At 33.4% G+C, this 24,336-nt stretch overlaps 2 protein-coding genes across 8 annotated transcripts in view; one reads left to right on the top strand and one right to left on the bottom strand.

The window, feature by feature from the left end:
- dac (dachshund) overlaps positions 1 to 24,336 on the top strand; it is a 254,479-nt gene that overhangs the window by 39,230 nt on the left and 190,913 nt on the right. For 5 of the 6 annotated variants that reach the window (XM_065354037.1, XM_065354035.1, XM_065354034.1 and 2 more), the window contains exon 2: positions 15,385 to 15,414. The exons of the other annotated variant lie outside the window; for it this stretch is intronic. In XM_065354037.1, coding sequence (XP_065210109.1) covers positions 15,385 to 15,414 — 30 coding nt within the window. The remainder of the gene's footprint in view (positions 1 to 15,384; positions 15,415 to 24,336) is intronic. 6 annotated transcript variants of the gene reach the window in all.
- Sfmbt (Scm-related gene containing four mbt domains) overlaps positions 1 to 24,336 on the bottom strand; it is a 159,168-nt gene that overhangs the window by 116,357 nt on the left and 18,475 nt on the right. The window lies entirely within an intron of this gene.

Genomic DNA, 24,336 nt, shown 5'->3' with positions numbered 1-24,336 from the left:
AAACGCTAGTATTGCCCCCAAGACGAAATCTCGTACGAAAAAAAAAATAAGAAGAAGAAAAAGAAAATAAATCGTCTCAACATTCCATTACTCCTTTACAGCCCGAAGGAGTACGAAATCGTAATCGTAGGCTACAGACTGTGTTTTTAGAGAAGAATGATAAAAGCCAACAATTTTGTGTATTGTGTGGTACTCGATCGTTTAGGTTTTAAATTAATTTGGTACGTTTAAGTGGCAATTTATAAATTATAGGGAGTTACACATATTTTATTAAAAGCGATTGACCCTGCAATCATAGATACATGTGTATCTGCGTGTGGAACCCTTCGCCAGTCACACTTTATCACCGTTGCAGAAGGGGGAAAAAAAGATCACCGTGATTTGGGATCAGGTAAAGGCCAGTTGGCTGTAGGTTAACCAAATGTCTTTATAGGTTCGTTTACTTAAAAACGTATAATGTTACAAATATCCCAACTGCAACGTATGTAATTATATATTTTTCGAAATCGGCTAGACGAGTTGGAAATGTAGAGTTGTAGAGAATTCTTGTTGGCGATGGCGTTTGGGCTCGTTCGGATTCAGATGTATGGTTCAGTATATTATTATAAGGATCTGTTGTATAGTGTTTTGTGATGCATTACAGTAAATAAACGCGGATCCTCACACACTTACGATGAAAATGATAAAATAATGTATCTAAGAATTGTTCTCTGTAGTGTATTGAAAGTTGATTTCGTGTGACATGAATTTTTCAAGTAGGCTAATTGAATCGTGGACGTGTTCTGATGATGAAATATGACCGTGCTGAATGATTCAATTAGAATACATTCGGCAACGTTTGAAAAATATAATATTTTAATGCGAATTTATATTTTTAATAGTGACCTAGGTATATTTGGGCAGATTCCGAGAAAAAAAAGCCACCACATATTGACCAAATTCAGCAGAGACCTTTCTTCCTTTTATGGCACTCACATAAGGAAGTATCTCAACCAGCAGAAAAATTTTTGATCGGGACAAAAAGAAAATTGAATGAGAACCACAAAATATACCACCAACGAAAATTTCAGTTGCTAAAATTCATTTTCGATTTTTGGCGAATTTTGGAAAATTCTTCGGGCTAAAATGAGAAAAAACTCAAAATTTCAGCAAATTGACCTACAAAACTGAAATTTGGTTTATACCCCATTTTCGATCTCCGGAGTCGATTGGTGATGATTTCGAACCGTTCTAGAGCCTCCAGCGGATTTCAAATCCAAAAATTTTCTCCAGTGATTATTTTTGAAAAATTGAAAAAATCAAAATCCGCTCGAGGTTTCAGAACAGTCTGAAACCATACCCAATCGACTCGGAAGGTCAAAAAATAGGGTACAAACCAAATTTCAGCTTTTTTTGTTCATCACGCGTTTGCAATCCATAATTTTTGCATTTTTTTCAAAAACAATCTCTGGAGAAAATTTTGGATTTCAACCGACACAAAAAGATTTTGATAGTACGTACGTGCCTAAATCGATCGAAAAGGTCGCAAGGATAATAAATCCGAGTTTATAGATATAGAATTTCGTTTTCACGCCATTTATAGCGTATTCTTTTTGAAAACTGGAGAAACCAAAAATCCGCTGGAGGCTCCAGAACAGTTCGAAACCGTCACTAATCGACTTGGTATAGATCAAAAATAGGATATAAACTGAATTTCAGCTTTCTAAATTGTTTTGATAAAATTTTGATTTTTTTCTACTTTTCACCCAAAGAACTTTTAAATGCTCGCCAGAAATCGAAAAACGAATTTTAGCATATGAAATTTTGATTAGTTGCATATTTTGTGGTCTTTTTTCCATTCTCTGTAGTCCGCTTCAAATATTTTTGTACCTATTTCCCTTGTAAATAAAAAATACCCCCCCCCCCCCGAAATTAACGGTCAAATTTGTTCAAATCAGAATGTACCCCTCTCCAAGAACTATTGAATTTTAAGGGATTGGATGATGAGAGGGAGGTCAGTATAATGCAGTCATTCTAACTATATACGTAGAAAAGTCAATCAAGAACGATTATTCGCATTTGTTTTCTCATTTTAAACAATAGATTGCATGAAACCTCGAAAAAATTAAAAAACGTACTTGAAAATAAACGAGCCATTTTGAAGGAAACAAAAAATGTATTTTTAATAATTTCATACCGCAATCAATTCAATTTTTGAACTTTAGAACTTTGGCTTGAAATATTCCAAAAACAAGGCCGCATACTTATTGAAAAATAAATCACACTCAATTGGTTCTCTCCATTTTTTCGTAGGACCCTCACCCTCAGTTCTCCAAAAAAAAAAAAAATGAATTTTGGGACGACAGAGTTGAAAAAAATCCATCTCGACAATCATTTTGAGACATGAGAAAGAAAAAGTGCATTCCTCGATCCCAAATTTCCAACTAAAAAAAGTTCTGAAATCTCAAAATGTGCGATTAGACACTTACAATTTTCAAAATTTTTTTTCTAGGTCAAATTCCGATGACCAATATTGTCTTAAAGGCTACCTTTAACATGAGTGAGAAATAGAGTAGGTATATTTTTTACATCCACATTTTTCAGAACAACACCTCAAAATTCAAAATATTCGAAGAGGCATCCACAGTGCTAAACTCTCAGAATTTTCTTTCCAATAGTAAGCCATATTCGGATCACTTGCACTTTTTGAGGCCCATTTCCAACATCAGTGAGAATAATTGTATCTGCGTTTTGACATTTTCCCTCGTTTTTTGAAAAATTGGGCACTCAAAATTGAGTTTCCAAACATACCTATAATTTATTTATCTACCTACATATAATTTAAATAAACCAGAAATAAAGTTTTAGGTATCCGCCCGAAAATCCGATCAAAATTTGTTAAACTCGTCGAATAGTTCGAGACTTGAACCATAATTAGATTATATTACCTCTCCGAATCGATTTCCAACCTTTTTGGAGAAATTTCAAAATTCTCGACGACTCGAAAATCAAACTGGAAGTTCCAAAATGGTTTGAAAAGGGTGAAATTCACATTCAAAAGCCTAGATTAAGGCTACACACAATCATTCGTGCAGATTTAAAAATTTTTCAATAAATTTTAAAGTTCGAAGTGAAGGTTTTTGATTTGTTGATTTTTTTGATTTTTTCCCCTTACAAATTGCATGGTCTAAAAAAACATACTCGAGGTATCCGCCTGAAAATCCGGTCAAAGGTTGATAAACTCGTTGAATTAGTACCTCCCCGAATTGACTTTCAACCTTTTTGGAGTAATTTCAAAATTCTCGACAAATCGAAAATCAAGCTGGAAAATTCAAATTCTTGGGAGCTGAATTTTTTTTGAGAGCTGTTTTATGGATCCCTATGGGCAGGCGAAAAAATGAGTAAAATCGATGAAATGGGTGGGGCCCTCCTTTTCGATTCCCTTTGGTCCGATTCAAAATTTTTTTCGCCGGTTGGGATACTACCCTTGTTAGACGTGCCATTTAAACGACAAGAAACGAAAATTTTGCCATTCTAAGGTCCATAAAATCACCCCCCCCCTCCCTTCCACAGAATAATTTCATCTCGACAACACCCCAAAAAATGATCATCTTCTCTCTCATTACAACTCCTAAGATGCATTGTACATGTTCAAGTAGTGGTACTTTTTACCAAATCCTACACCACACACTACAAACATAGTAAAAAAAAAATCATTCCAAACACATCGTTCGTTGCGTTCATCACGAGCTACGGGCACACCGAACGCGGTAATTACATCCGAGTCGGTTAATTACAAACCTTAGCGAACAAATAAAACAACGAAAGAAAAACAATTACGAAGCTATTATTGCGTTAAAGATTTTTCGGTTCTATCGGCTCCTCACATCTTGGCCAAGCAGAGTCAATCTTCATTCGTATACGGATATTTACATGGTCTTCTCGACTACTCTGTATGATGAGGCGGCGCGGCAGAGCCCCTGCTCGCTTCAAAAGACAAATAATGCGCAACAATAATAATAATAATAATAATAACGGCAACGTATTAGAAATCTCCTCTCCAAGAGGAAAACTCGTTACCTATAAGTCCGAAGTTGAAAAATCATTTATCATTACATTAGAGAGTCTCACACACATTTTTATACACATGAAGATGAACAACTTGCGCCTGTATGTGTGCGGCGTCCTCTTACACAGGTACCTTATCCTATATCTATACACTTGTACTACATAAGCGCAAAGGCAAAGGCACACGGCGCCCAGTTCGGTTACTTTTCCATTTCTTCGCAGACGCGATGATGATCTTTCTCATCCTCCCTGCTCTCTTCACACCGCCTTGGTTCAGGGTGGCGCTTCGATAGCCTAATTTTTTGTTGTTGTTTTTTCTCTCAAAACTAAAATCAATCGATCTATTGTTTCGAATTTTTCCATCTATTGTTTTTGGCCATCTCGCCGCATGTACCGTTGATTTTAATCGTTCACTCGGTCCTCGTAGCCGCCTACTTTTTTCCATCAAACTACCCTGCCGCGAAAATAAATTATTTCTCGCGAACGAACCGTACCGAAGTATCAAATTACACACAAATCCGTACAGTGGTTATCGATTAATGATCCTTAATGGTCCGCGTACGACAACCTCACACACAACTTTCGGCAGCAGCAATTCAAACATTACGCAGCATAATCGCGTATATTACATTTATAGATGGCTAGATTTTTAATTAAATTCACATAACGAGTCTGCTCTGAGCTGCTGCAGTGTTTCTGAACGTACACCTTACCATACGTTCAATTGCTACTTTGCTAGGTCTATAGGACGAAGGAACGAAACGAACACATATTACCTAAGACACAAACCAAGCCAGCCAATTAACGAGCACGTTAACGCGCATTATTAGTACATTTCCAACGAAATAAATACTTATTGTTATGCATTGAGTAATTTATCAACAATGGCATTTGTTCGATTTAAAATGTATCTTCGAATTGGTGCTCGTACCTTCATCGATATGCACAGTATACAACAAAACAAAAGTTATCGTACCTACAGGAGGGGAGACGTTGAACGGTTCAAGGAAAGTTCATTTGCCTATTTTATATAATATTAAAACAGTGCTATAGATGAAACAATAGAGAAGCACACCACCTATACAACCCAACAAATAAAAGAACACGATGTCATTCTTTCCATAATATCTTCGCCTGATGTGAATACCTTTCGATACATTTACTCGTATATTCTTTCTCACTCTGCTGTTTGGTTTATTCATCAATCATGCAATTGGATCGTCTATCAATCAAACAATAATTACTATATCGAATTCTGTACCTACGTATACACGTTCGTTGATTCTTTTTTTTCCTTCTTCTTCAACTTCATCATCTCTCGACTCTCTTTATATGTAGTACGACACGTGTATTCTCACACACTTGGAATGAAATAATAATTTACCTCACATACAAATACGAGTATTTTAAAATTTAAAATTAACTCACTCGAAAAATATACTTACATTTTATAAAAGCCATTAAGACAGAAAACAGATCGTTATCTCCCATAAGGAAATCGATTTAATGTCAACTCGACTCGACTCAACTCAACACGACTTATTGACCTCATACACCAGACCTATAATTTACCCCAATACCATATCTCAACTCCTCATCTCTCTTTCAAAAAAAAAAAAGACCTAATTAACGCACCCAAAAAAAATTTTCTAAAAATAATTTTGCCAACTGAGCACACTCGAACTTGAATTTTTCCGGTTTTTCGCGAAATTCAGACACGAATATCTATACATACTTCCTTCATTTATAAATTACAATTCGTTGTGCAAAAAAAATAATTGCAGAATCGTTTTCGTTTTGAGCGGTCTAATGAACCAGATTTTTTTATATCGATTTTGCGATAAATTTTCAACTTGTTGAACCCATTTGCACATTGTAATAGCCCAAATCTGGTACCTAAAATTATTATGTTGTAAATTATCATGCTGAAAAAATTCATACCTACCCATTCCGAGTCGTTAATTTGCTAAATTTAATCTGACCTGACGAAATTTGAATTTTATTAGGTTAATACCTATAAAGAATGTCTGAACATTGCGTGTATTTTGTCTATACGGCGAAATTTTACCGAGAAAAAAATTATGCGACAAATTTGAAAAATTTATCGATGAAAAAAGAGGAGAAACTGTGTATAGAAAATTTACATCGTGTGAAACGTCCTTGGCCTTGTCTGCTGTTACTACCTCCTTCTTTACTCGATGAAAAATCAATCTCGCACAAATTGTCTCGTAAATTGATCGAATTGTGGAAAAATATGAAAAACAATTCGCGACGGTAATTCGTCAATTTTTCAACATTTACGGAGATTTCAATGAGTATAGAAATAAATAATCTTAACAGGGCGAAAATCGCGAACCAAAATTTCAAAATTTACGAGTAAATTGTTGATACAAATTCAGGAAAAAATTTGATTTCTACATCACGCAGAAATTTCATTCGCCATGTACACTTTTGAAGGGTTCCTGAACAGATCGAGAGGGGAGGGTGAGGCAAAGAAACTGGAGCCAAAAAATGTCCACAAATGTAGGTAGACCTAATTAATGGTTGGGGAGGGGGAGGGAGAGAGGGTAGACAAGAATTCAAAGTTCATAACACAGAAAAAAAGAAGGCAATGAGTTGAAAAAAAAACAAATTTTATGCTCGAGTAAAAAAATAAAATATTGCTCAAAAATTAAAAATTTAGAAAAAAATTTAATTTGAGTAGTCAATAAAAAAACATTTTGTTCAAAAAATGAAGAAATTTTTCAAAAAATGCAACATTCTGTTCACAAATTAAAAAGTTTGCTTAAACAAGGCAACATTTTGACCAAAAGATGAAACATTTTGTCTTAAGAAATAAGACAATTTGTCCACCATAAATGATGAAGTATTTAGTTGAAAAAATGGAACAACATCGTTTCAAAAAAATGAAACATTTTTGTTAATAGAACACTCGGTTTTAATGATGAAACATTTTCTTCGAAAAGTTTAAAGTTTTGCTGCAAATTCAAAATTATTTAAAACGCGAAACAATTTTTCAAAAAAATTGTAACATGTTTCTCCAAAAATAAAGCATTTTGTTCTTTTCGTTAAAAAAATGAAATATTTTGTTCAAAACATTGAAAATTTTGCGCAATATATCAAGCTTGTTCAATATACTTGTATGTTGTTCAAAAAAAAAAAGAGAGAATGTTTAAAAATCAAGTCATCTGCTCAAAAAATGAAACAGTTTGGTTGAAAGTCCGAATATTTTGCTCCAAAAAAAAAATCATAAAAATGAAACATTTTGTTCACAATTTCGAAAATTTTGTTCAAAAAACGAAACGCAAAAAATCAACCATTCGCAGAATAAAGCATTTTGTTCGAAAAATGGCGTATTATTTTATTCAAAAGACAAAACATTCTGTCCAGAAAAATTTTAAAATGTTGCATAAGAAATCATGTCTGTTTACAGAATGAAACATTTTGTTCAAAAAACGAAATGATTTGTTAAAAAAATAAAATCATTTGTTCAAAAAACAAAATTATTTGTTCAGAAAATAAAAGCTGTTTGCAAAATGAAACATTTTGTTAGAGAAATGAAATATTTTGACCAAAAATATCAAACACTTTTTTCTATCGATGAAATAATATTTTGAACAAAATATCAAACATTTTGTTTCAACGATAAAATATTTTGTTCAAGACAACGAAATCATTCGTTCAAAAAATAAAACTTGTTCGCAGAATGAAACATTTTGTTCTAACGATGAAATGTTTCGTTTAAAAAACGAAATCACTCGTTCAAAAAATTGAAAATTCTTTCAAAAAATAAAAGTTGTTCGCAAAATGAAACTGTAACATTTCGTTCTAACGATGAAATGATTTCTTCGAAAAAATGAAAATTTTGTAGCTCAACAAACAACAAATATAAAATCACTTAAGTAACAGAGAACAATATCTAAGTACGTTCAAGCTGAAAAACAAAATATGAAAAACGTTGTAGAAATGTGAAAGAATTATTTAAGCTAAAATGCCCCCCTCCCTTCAAAAAAATCAAAAAAAGCAACAAATTAAATCATTCAGTGAAGTGAAAGTAAATAAAAAAAAAAAATAGATGAAATTGGAATTTTGAAAATATTTTGAAATGACGATATACTTAAGTATTATAATAGAATTTGGTAAAAAATAAAAATCTTCCTGGATCATGATTATGACATTTCTACACCTTTGTTTCATTTCCTGAATCAATAAATTTGCAATATAAGTATTCCGAAAAAAATCATTTTTAGAAAAAAAATATGTACTTAAAGTACCTACGAACCCAAATGATGAATTTTTGGTTAAAGTATCAAAAATCTGAAAATTTTTCTAATAGGTAAGTATTTCAAATTTCAATCGAAAATCAAAAAATCATGATTACAAAAAAATAGAAAATAAAAAAAATGAAGTCCATGATTTCAAACACTGACCCAAAAAATCAAATCAACAGGGCAATATTTTCAGGTGGAAACAATCTCTGAGACAAAACCCAAATTTTCAAATAAGAGAAGCCGAATAAGAAATGATTTTGTTGTTGCTTCAGCCGCATTGGCTGAGTTGAATTTGAGAAATTTTCACACTAGGTACCTAATAAAAGTATTAGAACAATTTTTTGGTCGAAATTCAAGCATGCTAAATAATCCTCTTTTTGAACTAAAAATCATGAAAATAAGTATTTTTGATATTTTCCTCCCGCAAATGATTCCCAAATAATACCTGAAGTCGTCGAGAGCTCATCTGACTCAGAAAAAATACCATTTCAGCCCATTACTTTATATTAAGATCCCTCTGAGAAAAAATTAACACATAGAAATAACTTCAATTCTGGAGTCTGGAGGGCCTTCGATATCAAAAAATGGAGATCTCGAGCAAATTCTCCCTCCTAATGTTTCTTCTTACCTATTCTCTCTACAATTCTGACAATACCTCAAACATCGACTACTTCAATCCAATCGAAAATTTACCCAAAAACTATAACCTCCATGCTCCAATCCTTCTCGCAAATTTCCATTTCATCGTGTGAAATTCACTCCACACAACTTCTCAATCACCTCCACCAAACCAGGAGAAGAAAAAAAAACCTCCATCACGCAAACGTTCCATTATACATAAAAAGTCTAATAATACACGCTTAATTACTCTCGATGGATGAGCTCACAACATACGCTCAGTGGTTTGGCACCCGATAAAGTAATCCACATCGCACACAGTTCCATATTGCACAGGGTACCCAGTACACGTACCCCCCAAAGAAAAACGGTCGCCACTTTATTTTAAATGTAACACATACACAACACACGTTCGTATAAAAACCACAATAATTCAAGTGCTTTTCGCTCGGCGAATTCAACATGGCAGTCGGCTGGCAGGCTGGCAATGGGCCTATACATAGAGGTGATGAACAATTGTGTGAGCCGAAATCTATACAGCAGTACGTATCTCAACCCTTACCATATCCTACTGTATAGGTGGATGTTGTGTGTGAGGAGGGATTAGGGATTAGATAAGCCGGAAACGAGTAAATAAATACAATCTGGTTGGAGTTGGAATAAATTTTCTTTTTTTTTTTCTTTTTTCAATACGACAATACATTTATATAAGGAGGCAGATGGGGGGGTGGGGGGGGGAATGCGATATGTGCAGTACTTGAAATGGGACGAGTTTCAAAATGTTGATTAGTATAGAGGGGTGTCGAGCTTGGTATTGGGGGGCGGGGGGTTCCTATCTCTATTTCTCTGTGTCTATAGGTACACTGCAGGTATAAATAATACAATATCAATTTAGAATTTAAAGGTCTCCATATTAAGTATTCATGAGAGCTGCTGGGTGAGCTTTTCATCTGCAAATGCAATACAAAAGGTCAATGTCAACGTCCCAATGAACCTCTTTTTTATTGATTCAGGAGACAGAAAAAAATTCAAAAAAAGTAATCAAAATAATTGAAATCGAAACCGAAAAAAAAATCGACCATTTTCATCAAATCGACAAAACTTTTTTTTCAACTGCCTCCAACCCATCTTAGCACTTTGAGAAACAACGATCATCACCCTCGACTATTCCGTTATATACTCCAAAAACCCATCTCTTTCTCTCTCCGCATCTATCTCTCACTTGAAAAAAAGAAACGAAGAAAAAAAAATCGATTACATTGTCCGAACTATGTAATATATCACTTAGCGTATGCCTTCGTGCAAGTGTTGAAAGAAAAAGAAAAATACTAAACCTCGATCGCGAACTCAACGGAAACAAATATGTCAGTTTTTTCCGTTTTAATTCGTTCGTCGATTCCGATTCTGTGCATTCATTCGGCGATGATCAATCATTTTGATGGATCGAAATGTTAGTTCGGAAATTACGTAAAACGCTTATTAAAAAAATACCGTAAAAAAGTACCTACTACCCTCTTATAGAGGGGTGATTCAAGACGGATACGCGTTTCTGAAAAACCGTTTTCTCTTCCTTTCTGTATACTCGTACTCAGTACGAACGAATATACATAATAATCTCCATATCAATAATACTTCACTCGACACTTACAGCACAGGGGCATCTCATCTCATACAGATACTTATACTTACATAGCCCAATCTGCAGCAAATTTGCCAACTCGATTACACAATGTGGTCTTTAATTACATTACGACGAATAAATATTTTTTAATTACATCGCATACCTATTTATACGATCGCATTACATGGCAAACAATACACTATACACCGTACACTTTAACAACTTGAATGAAAGAAACGTCTTCTAGCATTATAATCAGATGAGGTATCTCAGTCGTATCTTTCAATCCATCCACCTAGGTACCTACATTCGAAGCGAATAAATTCATCAAATTATTTACTCTAATCTTTATTTAGGCACCACTGGATATCTTATTTGATACAGTATGTGTCCGCGCGTGATAATCAACTATACACTCGCTTGACAAGCCCTTCCTTCATCATCTCATCTTCTATAGAGCTCGAACACTTCCACACATCTGCATCTGCAACTTGCTCCAAATACTCGTATAATATTTTCGCAATAAAATACGAGTAATTCTACCATTTTGTTTTTCACGACGAAGGAAAATTTCCTCTTGTGCCCTCTCATCCTTATGATACGATAATTATATCGCGAAAGATGACAATCTCGTATCTCGAATGCCTACGCAGCTCAGCAACGAGGCTGCGAGGTTTTTCTTTTACCGTCTTTAAAATATTGTACTATCAACCTTTTTAACACTTTGCTCGAATCCATTTTATCAATTAAATTGGGCGGAAGGATTTTTTCCAAGCTCGATTTTTGATATGGGGTTATTTTAATTTATCCGGACAGCTCTCCTACCTTCTGTTCGCTTTTTTCTTCTTCTTTTTTTTACGGCTTCCGCGACTTAATTCTTTCCCCTGCAGTGATGAGGGGGTTGTTTGTATGACACTTCTTTGTTAAGGTTTTCCTTTTACCAAGACGGCTCCGATTTCAGATACTGTGTATTTTTATACTAATAGTACGTTTACGAGTCCGAAATATGGATACGTTTTACGATCAGGATGGCAGACGATGGTCGCTATGTCGATGAGTTTTTAATGAAATGGAAATACAAGTTATGAAATTATGAATGTTGAACAATAGTGCATTATGATTGGTGTGATGTTTCAAGAGAGTAATGATGTGTTTTGGGAATGATTCAGGATTTAAGAACTCCAGACTTGCCATAAGGGAAAATCTGGGAAACTGGCCTTTGATCAAATCAATGAAACTTCGAGAAATTAACCTCGAATTTTTGAGAAATAGAAATCTTAATTTTCAACCCCCACTGAACGAAAAAAAATAACTCGTCAGCATTAAAATCAAGGTTAGAAATCCACCCTCTCTCCCTTCCCCCCTCTTCCCCCCAAGAATAATCTGACCAGAAAATATTCAAGTGATTTGAACTTCGATCATTTTATTTGGTTTAAGCCAAGGACTCGTAGGGCGATTTTCAGATTTTTTTTGGCTATTCATCTGGTGGTTGTAAAATAAAGAAATAAAGGATCGCAGAGATTTTTGAAGGTCTCAGATTTTCATACTAATTCTGCAATTTTATTGATGTAAAGAGATCAAATTTCAATTTTTTTTTTAGAATTTCGAGATCGAGACCAATATTTTACAGTGAATATGAAGACCAGAGAAAAATTTTTGAGCTTCAATATTTTGAGAAGAAAAAAGAAAATGCAAAAAAATGCAATCAAACAAAATTTGGCTTTCTTCGATTTTTTGAGGCTTATCTGTTTTGGATCGGAATATCTACCTAACTCCAAAAAATATTTCTAGGATCCAATATATTTTTTTAAGGTGGGGGGGGGGAGGGACCGAAAAATAAGAAAACATTCAAATAGATTATTTTTGAGAATATTTTTTTCATCTCATAATTTAAGATTTTTTCAATGCTTTAAAATTCATAAAAAATTCAATGCTTTTTGGTTATATTTTAATTTTCTCATATTTTCTGAAGCCATAGTTTTGATATGAGGTGCCAAAGAAATTGTTTTTGAGGATTTTTTGGTACGTAATTCGGATTAAAAGTAAAAAGAAAAACTGAAAACCCTTTTTACATAATACGATTGGCAACTCTCACAAAAAATTGGCTTCATGACATTCGAAATTTTTTCAAAAAAATACCAGAAAAGGCAATTTTTGTAGTCGAAGTTGTGTCTGTCCTCTGTGGCTGGTCGTTTTTGCATTTTCCCCCCAATTTTGGAAAAACAGGAATCTTAACTCACGATTGTGGTGTCAAAATGGGCTCAAATGAACGGGTCAACAATTGAAGAGCTCTATTCTAAAGTGGGTTAAGTCATTTTTTCCATCCAAAAATGCGTTTACAATTTTTGATGCTAAAATGAAGGGTTTCGATCTGCACTTTCAAAGTTTCAAAAAAAATGAATGAAAATCAATCTTTAACCCTCAAAAATTATAACCCCCCCCCCCCCCCAATCCATAAAACAGCTTGTCTTGCAAAATTTTTCCCATTTAAGTAGGTAAATTATTCACGTATTTTTAGAATCATTGAATACAGTTTTTGAAATTCTTTGACCTCTTTTACTTACTTTTCTAATGATTGCAAAATGTATTAAAAATTACTTTTTTCTCAAAATTCTACAGATGCTTCAAATTGTATGATTTCTTAAGGGTTGATGGTAATGATTAAAATTTTTTGCTCATTAATTCAACTGATTCAAGCCATAATTTTTCGAATTTGAAAAAAATGAAGCAAAAATGACTCACTTGACTACATTTTGAATTTTTTGTGATTTATTGTAATTTTTCAACAAAAAAAAAAGGCTTTAAAAAATACCATTCTGATTATTTTAATCTGCAGTTTAAGGTAAAGGTGGTTCTCAATATGTTCGAAATAATGATTCATACTTGGAGTAAATATAAATGTCCAATTAAATTTTCATGTTTTTTTCCATTAAAAAAAAATTAAAAAGGAGAATAAGGCAAAGTTGATGAGAAAATTCCTCTTTTGAGGATTTAAAAAAATTCTAGAATCATAAATTTTTCAACTTCTGGCACTGACATTTTTTCAGAGGGCTTTCTCGTCACCTCTTCAGTTTCCAAAAAATAAATCATGAATCTTTGATCATATTAACATCCATTTTTTAAAGTAACAGTTCAATTTTTTCAGAAGACTCTCTGAGAATCATTCTTGAAACTGATGAAAAAATACCTGACTATTCAAGTTGAAAAAATACAAGAGAAAAGAGGGGTAAAAAGAATTTCGAAAATTGATACATGATTTTACAATTTTTATTCGAGGAAAGAGCAGGAGGAAGTATTTTTTTCTACGCAATCTGCTTGGATTTTTTTTCTTCGTACAATTAGCAATCTTCAGGTAGGTAGATACATACAAAATAAATCTGAAGAATAATAAATGATGATATTTTATTAAAATGTCAAAAAAAACTATTTTAAAAAAATACTAAAACTACCCAGAACACGAAATTGAAATACATATGTACCAGACCATTTTGTCGAGAGTAGAACGAAATGACAAGTCATCAAAACTGGTCTCAGTAAGAAGTAAAAAATCTCAAACTAGGAGAAAATTCTAAAGCTGAACTACAATCCCCAAAAACGTGAAATTTTTATGCTTCGAATTTCAAATCAACGAGAAAGAATGCAAGAAATGACCAAAAAATATCATGTGCAAGAATCACGATGAAATTATTCTCTCAAGACTGATTTCATCTGAACATGTCAAAAAATATATCATCCCACTTCATTCACATTATCTTTACCCAGCAGTCCATAAAAGTTCACTTTTACTTTTACAATCTCTCCGATCAGAATAAGAGAGAGAAATTAATTATTCTCGTATCGTCGACAAAACTGACATTTTTTTCCATCGCAATTTTCATAGAAATATCGATTTCATTTCTACTCTAAAAATTGACCAAAAAAAAAAAACTACCTCGCAATATCCATATTCCTCAGTCAAGTCGCTTCGAATAAGTCAACCATAATGTTAATTTTACCGGTTAATTTATCAAATCGCAAACACAATAGAAATTCACGTTGGTCCAGCCCATAAAAAATTATAATTAACATTCGTACGTATATACGCGAGTATATGAATTTTACGCGCCGATGACGCGATATAATTCACAGTCTGGTAAGCGGTAATTTTTCCAAATATGTCTTCTGATTGTTGTACGTACGTATACGACAAAACAAGAGGAAAAAAAATTAATCAGCCGTAATAAAGCAAAAATTATCATTAAGAGACCGAAATATACCATACGCATGCGAGAGAGAAGGAATAAAAAAAAAAAAAATACGCAATATGTATGCCAAGGTCCTACCACTTTTGTATACATACGTATTTGTACGTGAAAAAGCAATATATGCAAATCATACTCGACTTTAATTATTTTCCATAATTTCATTATATTTATATGTACTTATAGGTACTTTATACTACATATCGATAATATAATGACACACTTGCCTTTAGGAAATTGAATATAGTTTAACTATGTGTTCGAAGAATTAAGTTTCAATAAATCTGGTTCACACTCGTTGGATGGATGGAGCAACTTTGCCACCACCACGAGATTTAGAAAAAAAAAACAAACAAACATCATGTTGTAATAAACTACTGCACTGCAAAAAAAAAAAAAAAAGCTTTCGGGTGAATATTGACGAATATGAGTAAAAAAGTTACACACACTCGAATATAACACGCAGTTAAACTATATTAGGCTCTGTACTCGCCCGTATTATTATTTTCCACATTCAAATATTATACTTATTATTTTTTATTTATTTTCGACACTAGTTAAACTACGTTTGATTTCTTGTTTGCAGGTGTATGATGTCTCACAAAGCAACCGACGGGTACGGTCTATTTTACATTTGTTAACTATTTTTTTCTTTTTTTAAATAAAATTAATTTTACTTAATTTTTAATTTTGGCCAGCTTGGTGCTGCTTGATTCGCTTTTTTTGTAATATACGCTGCGTATACATAGACTAAGTGGATACGATGCCACTGCAACGAGCTTTTTTTCTTACCCCGCCCTTGCTCGCTCTTCCTCATCTGGTTCAGATCGACAAACGAGCACCGAGCATATACAACAAAATACAAATACGTACACATCAAAATACTTGGAATTCCAATACCGGAAAAATCTTTCGAGTCGGAAGAAACAGCGTCGAATTAAAATAACAACTAATTTGTTTATATCAGCGAATCGTTCTCGTTTCTACGTCCCCTATCCGGCGAAAAATATTCTTAAGAGAATTCCGTCGCGTTTAATTTTCTAGGTTTGGCTTCTTTTCCCCTATTACCGTCTTCTGTCTGCATTACTTAATGACTATTCCATTTACTAAAGCTCTTCAAATCACTTTAATTCGATTTCGTTTTATCTTGGCAGCAGCATCGTGCGCTGTGCGGTACCGAAAGGCGAAAGCGAAGCAGAAGCAGGGTAGACTCTCACTGTGTGCTTCCGCATTCGCCCTCTTTTCCTGCTCTTTGGCGAAGTTCTGCATTGTTCCTCTTCCTCTTCTTCTCTATCGTCCGTCGCTTGGTATACGTTGTTGCCGATTCCATTTTTGACGATACGTTTTATGCCCGGTGTAAAAATAATTTTCGTTGTTATATCTTTGATTGATGAAATTATTTAGGTTTTTTGATCGTCGTCGTCGTCGTTGCTTCTTTTCGGTAACTCTTTTTTTTCGTATTTTCGTCGTCGTAAAAATTGAATGAATTAATTCATTCGTGAGTTGTAATAAGAAAACGCCCTAATAGGTTTAAGATTTCTTCGTAATTATGCAAATTGAGTTGTCAAATCGTTTATTTAGACCTAGAAATTCGTTTACCTCTTTTTTAGGCCGAGGGGAAGGGGAAATAATGCAAATACAAGACATTTTTGAGGAATTTGGTTCACAGATTGACATATTTCTTCATGCAGACAGACACAACCAATCAATAGGATCGACTTTTTGAATGAATCATTCGTGACTGATTCATATTGCCAGTTTTTGGAATCATTTTTCAGACAATTTTTTAAAAAATTGTTCATACTGTGATTAAAATGGTTCATTTAAAACCCAATTTAGTCGTTTTTGAACGACGACGATGGCTCGAAATGAATCATTCACGAACGACTTTCATAATTTTTTTCAACAATAATCAAACAACAAATTTTATTCAAAATGACTCATTTGTTCGTTCGCGAACGACTCAAGATTCAATTCGTTCGTTCGCGAACGACATAGGATTCGATTCAGTCGCTCGCGAATGATAATATTCTTAACCACTAATCATTCAAGAACGATTTTCATATTTTTTCCCAATGTTTCAAAGTGACTTATTCATTCGTTCGCGAACGATTCGAAAATTGATTCGGTCGTTCGCGAACGATAATATTCCTAGCCACGAATCATTCGTGAACGATTTTCAAATTTTTTTCAATGTTTCAAATTCAAAGTGATTTATTTGATTGTTCGCGAACGATTCGAGAATCGATTCGGTCGTTCGCGAACGATAATATTTTATCGAAACTAATCGATCACAAATGCCTTCCCCATTGTTTTCCCACAATTACAACAAGAAAATCATTTATCAACTTGAAGTGAATCATTCGTTCGTTCACGAACGATTTAAGAATCGATTCAGTCGTTCGCGAACTGCAATATTCGTAAGAACTCATCATTCAAGAACAACTTGAATAATTTTTTCATCAACGTTCGAGCAAAAAAACCTACCTAAAATGATTCGTTCGTTCGTTCGTTCGTGAACGATTCAATAACTGATTCAGTCGTTCGCGAACCACATCATTTCTCAAATCATTAACGAAAAAGTTTCATATTTCGATTCTACGTATTCCAACAATCACACATGAAAAAATTTCTGAAATGATTCATTTGGTCGTTCACGAACGACTGAAGAATCGATTGGGTTGTTTTACAAACCGTAATATGTCTCAAAACGAATCCTTCATGAACGACTTTTATAATTTTTTTCAATATTTGTGCCAAAAATGTGCCTATAGGTAATAATTCATTTGTTTGTTTGCTCGTTAACAAATGATTTGAGAACTGATTCAGTCGTTCACGAACAGCATTATTTCTCAAAATGAATCATTCGCGAACGTCTTTCATACTTGATTTTCAACAACTGTGTCAAAAAAAATCTGCGTGAAAATATTCATTCATACGTTCATTTGTTCGTTCGTTTGTTCGTTCGTTCGTTCGTTCGTTCACAAACAATGTGCGAATCGACTCAGTCGTTCGCGAATCATAATATTTCTTGAATCAAATCTCTCATGAACGACTTTCATATTTTTTCCAACAATAATTTCATCGTCTCAAAAAATTATCCTCGAATGATTCATTCGTTCGTTCGCGAACGATTTGGAAATCGATTCAGCTTTAGCTGTTCACAAACATATTTCTCATAACAAATCACCCACGAACGATTTTCACAATTTTTTGCAACAATACCCAACATTGCAGAGAGTCTGTCCCAAAATGATTCATTATTTCGTTCACGAACGATTTGCGATTTGATCATCAACTCAGTGAACGATTACTCTTCACAAAACGAATCATTCACGAACGACTCGAATAATTTTTTTCACAATGATGCACGGTAAAAAAAATCGTCTTGACATGATTCATTCATTCGTTCGCGAATGATTCGCGAATCGATTCAGTCGTTCGCGAACGACAATATTTTTGAGGACGAGTTATTCACAAACGACTTCCATAATTTTTTTAAACGTCGGTATTAAAAAAATTTGTTCGTTCGCAAACGATTCAAGAATTGATTCAGTCGTTCGTGAACGATATTTTTTTTTAAAACGAATCATTCACGAATAATTTTCATGATTTTTTCGTCGCAATGGCATAGAGAAAATATTTTATTTTTTCAAATTACTCATCGTTCACTTGCGAATGATGTCGATCTCATTCATGACAGTCATCCTTCTATTTATGCCGATCGTTCGCGAATGATTCGTGGATTTTCAACGTTGATTCGATAAGTCAATAAAAACCTCACTTTGAAAATTTGATCGGTTCCTTAAATGGTTTGCAAGGATAATATTTTTATAAACGAATCTAAAAATTCTCAACTCAGCAATAACTTTCATTTTCAATTCATTCGCGAACAATTAATTCAAAAATCAGTCCTATTGGTTGAAAATTTTGAAAAAAAAATTCTAAATGATTCATTCGACAATTTTTAATAATTTTTCATCTCAATGAGACAGAAATGAGAAAGTTCCTCGAAATGAATCGTTCGCTCATTTTGGTAAATAATTCATTCAGGAATCGGTTTCAATGTGAGCCAAATGAATCTTTTTTGCAAGAGTCATTCGCAAACAGTTGGAAAATCTGTCTTAAAATAAATCTTTGACAAATTTAGATATTCTACCAATTTTTCAAAGGCAAAAAAAAGAGGAAAATTTCATCACCATCTTCATTCACAATGAACACTGCTGCCAACCACTTCAATACCCAATAAAATGTATCCAAAAAAAATAATTCCCAGTATCGTTTTTCGTAAAAAAAAATAGGACAAAAAAATTCAAATCCCACAACCAAACGAAATAATCTCCATTCCAATCGATAAACACCCACAATCCACATTTTCATCATTACCACAAACCATCTCAACTCGACTCTAATACCCTTCTCAGCGACAACAAACACTATACTCTGAAACCTACCTCGCCTTCACAATGAGCTCGACAATACGACTTGAAGCACCTAGCAAGTACTTTCGTGCTACTGCAAATGGCACAGACACACACATACTCGTACATATACATCATATGTTGTGCTGACTCTGTTAATTTGCATGTCTTTAGTAATCACGCTTTTTAAGCGAATTTATCGTTTTATTTTCCAGCTGTAAAATATGCGTGAATCGGGTACCTACTTACCCAGACCCACCTACGTATGTCGTATATACGTACAGAAAGGGGTAGTTAAACAACGTGCTCATGAATAGCAATCTTTGCTTCTTGAATTATTCCGTTGTAATTTCATAATTTAAACAACTACATTGCCGCCGCTATTTCACCCTCGCGACTCGAGTTTCGAAAAATGAAAAAAGCCTTGTTTTGCCAGCGTACACTGTATAAGCAAGCACGAGGATCCGAATTATTATATAATCGCTTTACAGCCCGGTCAAGGGCATGCTGATATGATTTATATTAAATCCACGCCTACTAAACTTTATTTGCGAACTGAAAAGCAGTCGTTTATATACAGTTTAATATTCAAAGTTATGCGAATTTTATCGCGAAAATTTCACCATCAGATATCCCAAAACAACTACACAATACGCGATTTTCACAACTTGACGAATGAAACTTTCTTATTACCAAAATTAATTCCAACTTTTTACCAGAGTATTTATTGCCTTATATTGTATCAAAATTACCCATAATATATACGAATCACAAGCTAGGTACGAGTATAGTAGGTAATACAATAATATAATGAAAAGGAAAAAGAAAAAAAGAGGGAGTCCTTTATCGTGATCTGCGTAAATAAATCACTTTGCTTGTGTACTGTAACTTAATAGTAGGTGGTATTTGAGTAATAACATGTTGATTCCAGTTTTACAACTATTAAATATTGGCGTGTATATTTTCATCGCATTTAAAATTACACGTTTACCATGTGCGGATGAAGATTTCATTACAACGTCGCTCGGTCGCCGTGTCGCGTTCGGTTTGCTGACTCGTCGTAATACTAAATACCTACTATTTTCCACGGTGTAATATTTTTCACTTGAAGTTGAACCATTTTCACGTATTATACAAGGTGTCCTTAGGTGAATAGATGCTCTCCGTAATTTACCCAAACTCGCACTGCTACTCAGAAGATCTTTTGAAGAGTCTAATATTGAAAATTACCCTCGAATTTGGCCATTTTTCGAGAAAAAGTCACATCTAGGGGGAAAAATGTGAGCTCCCAGCCAACAAAAGTATATTATAGCGACCCTCGAACTCTCGAAGTTTTACAAATTAATTTCGAAAAAACAATTATATCTCGACAGTTTTTCAAACGTTACTCTTTTTAGCCCCCCCCCCATGATAATCACTCACCATTGAGGACCTTTGGCAGAATTTCTATTTCAGGTATGGAAACTCAAATTTTCATGCAAAACGGTTTCAACCTCGTTTTGATAAATGGCCAAAAAACTTAGTTGGGGTGTTTCGTGTTCTGTTACTAATTTTATTTTTTCAGTTTTGGATTCATTTTTCATTTTTGAAAAATTCAAAATCATCGAGTTTTATGAATTTTATCGGTTTTTAGCTTCAATTTAGGTTCACATTTTTCATTGAAAATTAATCTAAAAAATTTGAATTTTTAGTTCGCGTTTGAAGTTTTCAATATAAAAAATTTAGTTCTTGGTTTAGGTATCAATTTTCCTTTCAAATAAATTAGTTTCGTCAGTTTTGTAAATTTTTCAACTTTTTGAATTTTTTTTTCAAGCAAAGAAAGCGATTTTACACTTTTGAAACGACAGATGAGATGCTTTTGAAAAACAAAAAAAAAACAAACAAACAAATCGAATGTAACGTGGATTAAATTTCTGATTTCTTCCTCTTGTTATGATGTATCGATATATTTTTGAAAATGAGATAAAGAAGAAGGGTGAGGAGGGGGGGGGGTCATTTGGTATGGTAAATAATTTTATAGCATTTTCATTCATATTCAAATTTTTCAAAAAAAATATTAATTGTTCCAGGAAAATGTAAAAACAAAAAACAGCAAAAAAAACAGGACCAAGAAAAAATGACCTATCTTCTTTACCCCCCTCCAATTTTTCAAAAAAAGCAAATATTACATTATAAGATACCTAACAAACAAACAAAACACCAAGAGATTGTTCAACAAAGTCGAGCTTTCTGATTTCCACTAAAAATATCTCAAAAACAAAGCCCCCGAAATCAAGAGCTCTGAGTTTTCTTCGGAAATCATTTTTTTACGATGATTTTTTCCTCTTCAATTTTGAACTTTCGACCACAAAAATGAAATTCGTTTGGATTTTTTTCCCATAAGGTTTCGTATTAATTACAACATTTTGAACCAAAGTTGGAAAGTTTAGCTTGAATATTCCTTGTTTATGATGAAAAATTCAAATCATTTTTATTTTTCATCACCAAAAAAAAAAAAAAAAAAAAATGAAAAAAAACGAAGAGAGACAAAATTGTAGAGCATGAAATTCTTCATCAGTACAAGCCTGAATTTTTTCAAAAAGCCTTCGTTTTCAAAATATTTTGAGCCAAAATTACAAAGTTCATCGTGGATTTTGTTCGTGGAGAAAAATCCGAATAATCTTCAATTTTCTATTCAATACAAAAAATGTATTTTTCGCTGAAAATGCTCGTAAGAAGCTTGTGATTAAAATTGATGAAGCAGAATAAAATAAAGTACCTACCCAAAAGTGGTCACCAAAGTTTCTTTTTTTTTTTCTAGATAACTTAAGCTGGACAAGTCATAGATCACACCTAATGTCTTCTACTAAGTCATATTCAACCAAACGAGAGCAGACATGATTTTATCTTTTGAACTTCTTATTTTCGAAAAATAAATAAATTTGCGATTTAAATTTCTTTATGAAAATTCACTTTTTTTTGGTCGAAAAATGAGCATTGTAAAAATGCAAAAATGCAAAAATGCAAAAATGGACATTCGAAAAGTAAAGAATAAAATTTCACCAAATTGACCTAAAAAGCTGAAAATTGGCGCATACCCCATTTTCGACCTGCCGAATCGATTTGAAACAGTTTCTGACTGTTTTGAGCAGTTCTGGAGTCTACAGAAAATTTTTGAATGTTCAAATTTCTGTAAAAATTCACCTCAGAAAAGTTGCAAAGTTAAACTTTACTTTATATACTCCAATTTCAATATGCTGAATCGACTGGAGGTGGTTCCAAGTCGTTGTTGAGCCATCAGCGATATTTTGAAAATTCCACATTTTCACTGCAAGTTTGGGAACGTATATTTATTCAGTGATTTCATAATTGAAAATTTAACCCAAATCAGTTCTGAGCCGACGAAAACATTTTCATTTTTTCAGTCATTATGGTCAAGATGAGTTTCTAACAAGCTTAAAACACGTTTAAAGGTGCTAAAGTTCATTTCGACAGATTTCATGTGGTATTTTTGGGAATCAGAAATTTTCGAAAAATTGTTGAAGGCTCCAAGGCGACCTAAAACTATTTCCAGTAGACTCGGCAGATTGAAATTAATGTATAAAGTACATAAATTTTAGCTTTGCAACTTCCTTTGGTAAAATTTTGCAAAAATTCCAGTATTCAAAAATATGCTGGAGGCTCCAGAACTGCTCAAAACGGTTCGAAACCGTTTCCATTCGATTTGACGAGTCAAAAATAAGGCACATATCAAATTTCAGCTTTCCAAGTCAGATTGGTAAAATTTTGATTTTTTTCTCATTTTTGGCTCAGGCCAAAAATTTTTGGGGATCTGAAATTTTCGAAAAATTATTGAAGGCTCCAAAGCAGCATAACACTACCTACTCGTATTTTCAGTTGACTCAGCAGATTGAAATTAATGTATAAAATACATCAATTTCAGCTTCACAAATTCCTTAGGTAAAATTTTGCAAAAATTCCAACATTCAAAAATATGCTGGAGGCTCCAGAATTGCTTAAAACGGATTTGACGAGTCAAGAATACGGCACATATCAAATTTCAGCTTTCAGATTGGTCAAATTTTGATTTTTCTTCATTTTTGGCTCAGGCCAAAATTTTTTGAGGATTTGAAATTTTTGAAAAATTGTTGAAGGCTTCAAGGTGACCTAAAACTATTTCCAGTTGACTCAGCAGATTGAAATTAATCTATAAAGTATATAAATTTCAACTTTGCAACTTCCTTAGGTAAAATTTTGCAAAAATTTCAACATTCAAAAATTTTCTGGAGGCCCCAGAACTGCTCAAAACGGTTTGAAACCATTTCCATTCGATTTGGCTAGTCAAAAATAAGGCACATTTCAAATTTCAGCTTTCCAAGTCAACTTGGTAAAATTTTGATTTTTTTTCCCTTCATTTTTGACTCAGGCCACAATTTTTTGATTTTGATGTAATTTTGCATGCTTTTTCGATTCAGCTTTGTCCGGTTCAAAACACCAAAGTAGCCTTCCTACGGTAGATGGCCACTTCTGAGCACTTTACCTCATAAAATTTTCTATCTATTTCTACCAAAAATTGGAGAAAATTCAACTTCATCGAATGGTTTTCTATCAGAACCTTATCACAAATTCGAACCCTGTATTTTCACTCAAATTTTGACGAATTGAAATTTTCATACCATCTGCTACAACATTTATCTACGTAATATGTAGATACTACACAAAACTATACATCAACACCATCGACCTTTGGCCACACCGCTGCACACAGATATCTAGTACATGTGTAGGTTAAAGAGTCATATACTCGTAGTAGTACGTTTCAATATTATATTTTATGGCGCTTGAACTCGGAATATCGTGCATGTTTACACAGCCATGCAAATAGTTGACACGTTATCCATCAGCCTTTTTTTTTTTTTCATGAATTCCATCTCGTCATTTCTCGGTACAAACACGAACCATGAGCCGCATTCAATGCGGTAATTATATAGTCGATGATATAAAAATGAACTTTGCCAGCATTTGTAGGTATACTCGTAAGTAAATATTTCCAACTCGTAGTATGTCTAAAGAAATACTACCTACCTACTCGCGAGAACCAGAAAGAACCAGAGGTGCAGCACCGTATACCTCACCAA

Source organism: Planococcus citri, chromosome 3, assembly GCF_950023065.1.
Source record: "Planococcus citri chromosome 3, ihPlaCitr1.1, whole genome shotgun sequence".
NCBI lineage: Eukaryota > Metazoa > Arthropoda > Insecta > Hemiptera > Pseudococcidae > Planococcus > Planococcus citri.
Note: the sequence above shows the minus strand (reverse complement) of the source record. Positions and strands in the feature narration are given on the sequence as shown.